We start from the raw sequence: 8457 nt of genomic DNA, 5'->3' as shown, positions 1-8457 counted from the left end.
TACACAAAATTACTATTTTTTCTGTCATTAGCCCTACCAGCAACACCTAGATCTCATCTTATCCACCATTATACAGTATATAAGATGACAGTGACCACACATTCGCAAACCTTGAAAGTAAACAATTAGATCACATCACAAACATCATATCCACAAAATTTTCAATTTTTTGTGCCCTTTAACCTTACCAGAAAGATCTAGGCGTCTCTCTCTCTCTCTCTCTCTCCCTATTTTCAGTGAAAGGGGACGTGGAAATAATACAATCTGTCGCCATGAGAAGAAATGTAAAATTTAAAGAGGAGGATGTTCATTGAGATCAAACTCAAAATATAAAGATTGTGATTTCTATAAATTTTGCCATGTGCGTACAATGTATATTAGTAATTATAACGGATTGCCCAACCTGTAACAACTGACAAATAATTTAGCCTTACAGGCAAAAACAGGTGCCAGGAAACAATATATGCACCAAATTTTTACAATTCTATCAAATTCCTAACACTATATTTACAAACATATCATCTCTGCAGCTTCAATCCAAGCAAAAAAGCCGGAAATCTTTTATCGTGTCATCCAACAGGTTACATATCACATGAGAATATTAGAAAATACAATGTTTAAGATCACAGCTTAGCCAGCACGCTCTGTATACACAATATGTTTGACCATGACCTATAGAGCACGCACTGGTCATTTCAAAGTGATACTCTATTCTTCCAGTGCTGTAACCCTAGGGATAAAGGCTGAATTGTTTGGCCTTCTGAACTTCTACGGTCAAAACTAAAAAAATTATTTAAATGAGTGTTGCAGGTTACAGCCTAATAAACATTACTTGTACAATCAATTTCCATTGGACTATTTCAAATTAAACATATTAAAACAGAAGAAAACATGTCTTTTTCCCTGAATTGAAATCTTCTTATATAAGATAAAAACCGTAATTTCTATAAATTTTGCAATTTTCAAAGATTATTTATTATTCATCACCGATTGCTCAACTTGCATCAGCCTGTAACGACTGGCTAAAATTTGACCTTTAAAAAAATACAGGTGACAGTAACAATGCATGCATCATATTTTACAATTCTGTCGAATTCGAAACACCGCATTTACAGAATCTGTTACCTCCATGGCTGCAAGTTCTGCTGCAAAGACAGAAACCTTTGCTCGTTGCATCCACCAGATTACAAATCACAAGAGTTTATTAGAAAAGACATTTTTTTAAGATCACGGCTTAGCTAGCACGCCCTGTACACATAATAGTCTGTTTCAGATCACGGCCTATACCGCAAGTCTTGGTCCTATTAGAGTTATACTCTATTATTCCAGTGCTCTAACCCTAGGGGAAAAGTCCGAAACCTTTGGCCTCGTCATCCTCTACGGTCAAAATTACAAATTCATTGGAAAAAAAAAAACAATTTTCACGTTACAGCTATCCAACATAACTTGTACAGTTAATTTCCCCTAACTATACACCCTAGCCTTTGGCACAACAAAGGAAATTTTGCGCTTTACCTTTCATATCGACAACTACAGATTTCCAGAGAAGTGAAGCCACAACATCGATCACTCTGAGGCCGATCTCAAAAATCTACATCGAGGCGAAACTCCGGCTCTTCGCCGTCTCTGCAGCCGAGCCGCCTCCCTCTCAACACGGCATACACCTCGCCATTGCCGCAGCCGGAACGAAACTTCTCGAAGTTTCCGACGGAATTGAGAATTTTATCCTGCAAAGCCTCAACACTCTTCTTCCACATCGCGTCATCCGCCTCCTCAATATTCCTGATCTTTTCCTCGCAAAGCCCCTGCAAACCAGAAAGGCAGAAATACTCTGCCTCTTCGAGAAGTTCTCGCAGCGAGGCCACGTCCTGAAGCCAAACCGTGCCGTTACGGAGATAATTCAAGACGTGTCTGAAGCGTTGGCCGTCCCTATCAATTCGCAGAACGCGAGAATTCTCCTGATTCTCGTCATTGTTGTTACGGTGGCGAAGCACCCAGGCCGCCAGCATGGACTGCTCCGCGCAGAGTGTTTGCTTCGAGGTTTCGAACACCTGACCTCCTACTCGTAACACCACCCAATCTGTGCGTGAATCCTCCGGCTCAGATTCCTCGTACAGCATGTCTTCACAATCCAGCCTTCCATCGAGAGGGGAAGAAGTCATTTGCCTCATCGAAGGAATTTTTGGGAGCCGAGTCGGAGGTTCGAGCCCTGCTTACCCTGATATCTGCTTCACACGCTCCAGATTCCACGTGGCCTCCGTTTGTGAAGTCTCTGAATGGCCTTCAACGCGGATACGTCTCTCGGACGGACGAAACAATAACAGAAGCCACAGGAGAGAGACTTTAAAGGAGGAGAAGCCGTCATCTCAACGGCTAAGCCAAACCATGTGAGAAATCTGTTCCTCACACTCCCAAAGCACTTTTTCCATTTGGGAATTTTAGTATTTTGGGGATCTATAGGCGAGAGTCTGATTTTAATGTGACTTTTAGAAACGGCATTGGTTGAATGGAAGAGGAATATATTCTGCATTTTATGAGCGATATTGAGTGCCTATATCTATGAATATGTGGATACTTTCAGTTATGAAAGTTACATTCAGGGAATATGGATACTTGCTTAACTTATTGAAGTTACATATATGTAGGGAAAAGAATGCAATAATATTAGGTTTTTACTTTTTATTAGTGTGTTGGTTATCTTTAATGGAGAATGTCTTTTCTATTATAAAGAATTTTATGATTATTTAAGGTTGTTTATGATTTTTAGTATTTGTCAATAGACTAAGTACTATTGTATCACTTTTTTATTTCTCCAATTTAATTAATGATTAAAATTCATTACTTCCACCAATAGAAATCAATTATTTTTATGTTTTCTTATAAAATTAATATATTGTATAGTTTAGATGCAATTTTTTATGTGTAGAAATCAACAAAACTAATTTTTAGCCATCTAATTGGCTAAAACATTTAGCCTCTTATATAGGCTTTTTTAGGAAAGTACTATAAAAATAGAAATTTTGAGACATCTATATTTGTTGTAATAATTTGCCAAATACTATTCATGATGCATATTTAATAATACAAGAATATAAAATTAAAAATTATAATCTAATACATTATTATAATCTATTTTTTATTTAAAGAATTATTACTATATAAAATATGATACTATAATATGACATAATATAATACTATATCATAGAATGTATTAATGATGATATATAATTTGCAAATACAGTTCATGATGTATAATAATAATGGTAGGATATAACATTAAATATTATAATATAATGATCTATTTTTTATTTAACAAATTATTACTATATAAAATATGATACTATAATATGGTATAATATAATACTATATCATATAATACATTAATGATTATATATAATTAAAAAAAATACAACACTAAACTACATTGAAGATTATTAAATAATACAATTAAAATATTTTTAATTAAAATTAAAAATATAGTTTAAAAAATCAACAAATACTTTGTAGGATTATTATTAGATTTTTGTACTTAAAATTTCAACTATCTACTATAATTTTTTTTAAATATCATAATAACTAATCAATTGATATATTTAAGTCTTATAATAATAGTCGCTAAATGATAAATTTATATATATAATTATAATTATAATTAATTACAACAAAAGGCAAGTACTTAGCTACTAAGTATCACTTGTTTTGGGTTGTTTCTATATGTAGTTGTTTATAGTTATTGTTTTAGTTTTTCTTGGTGGCACTAAGATATGTTTTGGAATCTATTTGTTATTCTACCTAAGAAAGTGTAGTGTATGAGTCATGAGTGACTATTCAACAATTGTTATTTTTCTTATTTTTTAATTCAAAATATAATTTTAAATTATTATTTTTAAATGTGACTTTATATTCATTCATTTTTTAAAGGAATGTGTACTGTTTTTTAAAAAATTATGATTTATAAGGAAACATAAAAATAAGTACCACATGTCACATTTTTGTTTGAGATACATATTTATTGTTGTACATAATTAGTAAAATTTAAAAAGAAACTTTTATTTTGTATGTCAGATAATTCTAGAATTTCTATAAGAGTGTAACTATTGGAAAAATATTTACACGTCATATGGTTTCTAAATGACTATTCAAGTTTGGATCAATCTCATAGCTCTAGAAACCTAGATTAATATGAGTTACTATTTTCATCCTTTGTAAAGCAGTTGAGTTGATAGCATCAACAATGGTAGAAAATTATTTGCTCAAAAATCACATTCAAATGACAATAAATGTAAAATCACATTCATGTTGGATGACAATGAACATAAAATTGCACTCATGTTACATGACAATGAACATAAAATCAAAGGTTGTAATGGGTGGTTCTCAAAAAATATTTCATTCTAATATTTTTCTCAGGTTGAGTTCTTTAATTCTTTTCTACCAAATTTTTTCTATTAGCAATCTTATTAAAACTTTCACTTGAATATAGATACCAAGTATATATGTCAATAATGACATACCTTTTAAAATTCCCATTAGTTTATGGTGTACCAACAAACTTCTAAAGTTCCACATTATTACTTCTCAATGAGGAATGGTTGCTACCTTTTTATTTCCTCCTTAGTTTACTTGATAAATTTCATTTGAAATTTTATAGAGGGTTTGTTTTGGTTGAAAAATCCATGTAAAAAAATGTTTCTAGATTTTGTTATTAATAGTTTTGAAAAGTTGTTAAAATTTAATGTCAGAGGCTTCTTATAATTTGAAAAAGATAGACATTCATTTTATCATCTTTTTAAATAAAAGACTTATAATTATTTTCTCACCTCCTAATCTTGGGGCTCTCTAAGCCGTTGATGGGGTTCAAATATTATTTTTATTGGCTAGGCCTTTTTTATGTTGTTTGACCAATGACATAGTATAGATCTTATGAGTGTTGTCCACTCATTGAATAAGCAGGATTAAGTGCATCATAGATATATTTAAAGTTGTAGAAAAAATAAAAAGAGTGATGGAGAGCTAGAGGACACAAAGATTGTCAAAATTTCTCTAATAACAAACTCATCAAGGAAATTGCAACTATTAATATTAAAATTACAAATATTATGCATGAAAGAGAGCATTCAGAACTAGAATTAAGCACATCAAAGAAAAACCTTATCGGATCGAAAGAACATAAGAAAATTTGCATAACAACTCTTCCTAAGTTGTAGTTATGTAACACATCAATATTTCTAATGCTTGAAGGGTGCAAGAAGTTTGAAGAGATGCACCCTTTGAGATCACACTATTAGGGATCAAGGGAAACCAAGGGCACATTCTGAAATCAAAATGGAACTAGAAATAGAAATGAATTGAAAATCTGATGCAAATGCAATAACCAAGTGATGTTTAGAAAAGAAGGTATCAATGTACTTGAAAGCTCATTTGTAAAGAGGTAAATTTGATGAGATTGGGGAGGCTATTAAGGGAATCACTTGAGTGTTCATTTTCCATTGACAAGTTGATATTGCTTATAGCCACATATTCCAAGTTTTCTAGATTTCTTACAATCTTGTAAAACTTATACTCTTCAGCTCATTTAGAAAAATCGTTGAGAGACCATTGATAATCCCCAATTAGAAATGTGTAAGATTACCCAACTCTAGTAATATTTGTAAATGCAAGGTTGTTTATGTTCTACAAGATAATGAAACAAAAAAGACTTCCAATAAAATAAATTATTTAAAAAAAAAAAAAATTTCACTCCAAATGCTTTCAAAATAAAATTTGATACTATGTTAGGGCTTTGAAATAACATAGAAAGTAATAGATACCATTAAACCCACTCTACAAATGTAACATGCATGGGACACATCTAAGAGGCAACTGCCATTTTCCCTAGTCTTGTATTTGCCAACAAGACAAAGGTTGTTGTGCATTGCCACTATCTACCACAAGGCCCCAATATTTTTTCCACTAATTTTTGTAAGCATAAAAATGTAAAGACTAATGGGAAAATAGAGCTTGTCCAATAAAAAAACAAAAAGATGATGTTGAAAATTCATTTTAATTAGCATTAATGCAACAACCATTGCATTTTTCAAAGAAATTTATCATAAAAAAAGCACACCAAAAATAGTAGTCCTTGCTTTAAAAGGCATGGACTAATAATATTAGTTTGAGAAATAGATTTAGAGTTTGATTTTTTAGACTTTTAAAAGAAAGCGAGAGTAAACAAAAATAATAAATTCATATTTGCATTTAAAGTAATAAAAACTTAAATTGTGACATTATTTTTAGGGTTATATGTATTTTTTCCATGTTTTATAAATAGTAGTATTAGAAAAAGTCATTTTTAAGTACACTCAATGTTTCAATTTTTTGAAGATCACCTAAATGTAAGAATGTTAAATATTTATTATCATTGTAAAAATTGAATTATTATAAATCATTCTTGATGAAATATGAATCAACTACAATTGAATTATAATAAAAGCAAATCAAAACTTGACTTACTCTTAAAGCATCTCATATTTAAAAATAAAAATAAAAAGTAAAAAGCATCTTACAAAATTATATTATATAATATACAAAAAAACATCTTACAAGATTATACTAGTAGTTGTGCATTTATTTATGCTTAACAATTAGCCGATAGAAGTCATTTGTTCATATGAATGTGAAAGAAAAAGATTTTTGCTAAGACCTTTTAGATTTTATATAGCAATAATTAATATTTTAAAATATTTTTAATTGTTAAATCTTGGAAAATTTATATAATAGTTTACAAATTATATTAATAAGAAATATATGATCCAATCCTATATTGGAAACATAATGTAAATTACCTATCAACCCTAATAAATAAAAATTAAATTGTCACACACTCATAGCTTAAATGTATATACATAGTTTAACTATTGATAATGAAAATCCATACATAAATGAAGCTCTTGTAAAGTAAGGCTAAGAAAATAATTTCGATTTTCAAAATTAGAATATTTTTCTTTGTGAATACATATAATTGTTTTAATTGTAGATAATAAAATAAAATTTAATATTTATTTATTTTTAAAGAGTCTCATATGATAGAAATATTTTTTCATTGGTATGGTTGATAGAATTGATCTTTTTCTATAAAGTTGAAATTATAATTATTAATGTTCAAAAATAAAATGGGATAATTTTAATTGTCACAAATAATAGCACTATAAATACTATGATTAATACATAATTACTTGGAATAGATATTAAAAACACCACCTAATTAAAAATAAATAAATAAATAAAAAGTATTTTAAAAATTATTTTTCTTTAAAATTATGTGAATAATTTTATATTTATATTAATTAATTAGTTTTTTTTATATTGAAAATCGAGAGATCAAAAGAGATACAAAAAAAAAAAAGGAATCAGGGGAGGCTAGGCCTCAACCCATCACCAGGACGAAAGAGTATCACAAAACTAGATAGATACAAATACAGTACAATATATTAGCATGAAAGAGAAAAGCTAAGAATAGGAAAACAACTTAGTGCAAAGCACCATTGTGAATAATTTTATATTTATATTAATTTTCTATCAAATATTAAAGTAATAATAATTATTTTTTAAATTAAATTAATTGAAATTCAAAAAGATATTTATATTTGTGTACTATTGCCTATTATAAGAAAAAAAAATTTTGTTGATATTTTATGGTATCTATTCTACATTACATGAATATCTTGAATTGAAGTAATTAATAGTAATTTAAAATGTTGTTTACATGTTCAAAATATAAATGAAATTGAATGAACAAGCATATATAATAGAAAGTAGATGTGAATCTATGAACTACTAGTTCTACAAGAAAACAATTTATAGAAAAGATTGAGAAGAATGAAATTTCATTTTTGAAAATTATAAAAATATATTTTTATCAATGTCTCATTTGAAAATCAATCGAAAAGAGGTCTTACAATATTTATGGTGAAATAGTAATTTTTGGGAGCAAAAGCTCCCACAATAAACCTATCGGCTTAAATTATATATAATACAAAATAATATTTAACCTGATAGACTTATTGTGGGGAAAAAAAAAATTTACCATAAAATTTGTAAGACTTTGCCGATTTTTAATTTTCTAATTAATTTTCTGATAAATTTATTTTTAGATTTTTAAAAAAGTTAAACTGTAGATTCTCCATGCAAATTTCTAACTTGTGTTGATTGCCTTGCATGTTGCTTGCAGAATTTGTGTTGATTGTCTTGCATATTGCTTGCAAGAGTTGCAATGGACAAACACCATTATGATATTGCTTCCAATATAATTTGTATTCCAAAGTCAATCTTGACAATGCGCTTATAGCTTTCAAACCCAGATCCCTCCCCCTGATTGTGCATTTCTTTATTTTCCCCTTTCCTAAGACCAAACTTTTGCACTTTATTTGCAAAGATCTGTATAGTTGTATAGTTAGAATGTTGCACATAAATTGGACC

General features: G+C 29.3%; 1 protein-coding gene across 1 annotated transcript; it reads right to left on the bottom strand.

Annotated features, from left to right (window-relative positions):
* Positions 1-990: 990 nt before the first annotated feature.
* On the bottom strand, positions 991-2535 carry LOC149554995 (uncharacterized). Its single transcript, XM_089829026.1, has one exon. It carries the CDS (start codon positions 2169-2171, stop codon positions 1584-1586), a length of 588 nt encoding a protein of 195 aa, XP_089685152.1. The 5' UTR covers positions 2172-2535; the 3' UTR covers positions 991-1583.
* Between the last annotated feature and the right edge of the window lie 5922 nt (positions 2536-8457).

Source organism: Cupressus sempervirens, chromosome 5 (assembly GCF_028749045.1).
Source record: "Cupressus sempervirens isolate cs-2001-9-10 chromosome 5, ASM2874904v1, whole genome shotgun sequence".
NCBI lineage: Eukaryota > Viridiplantae > Streptophyta > Pinopsida > Cupressales > Cupressaceae > Cupressus > Cupressus sempervirens.
This window is presented reverse-complemented; position numbering and strand designations above follow the sequence as displayed.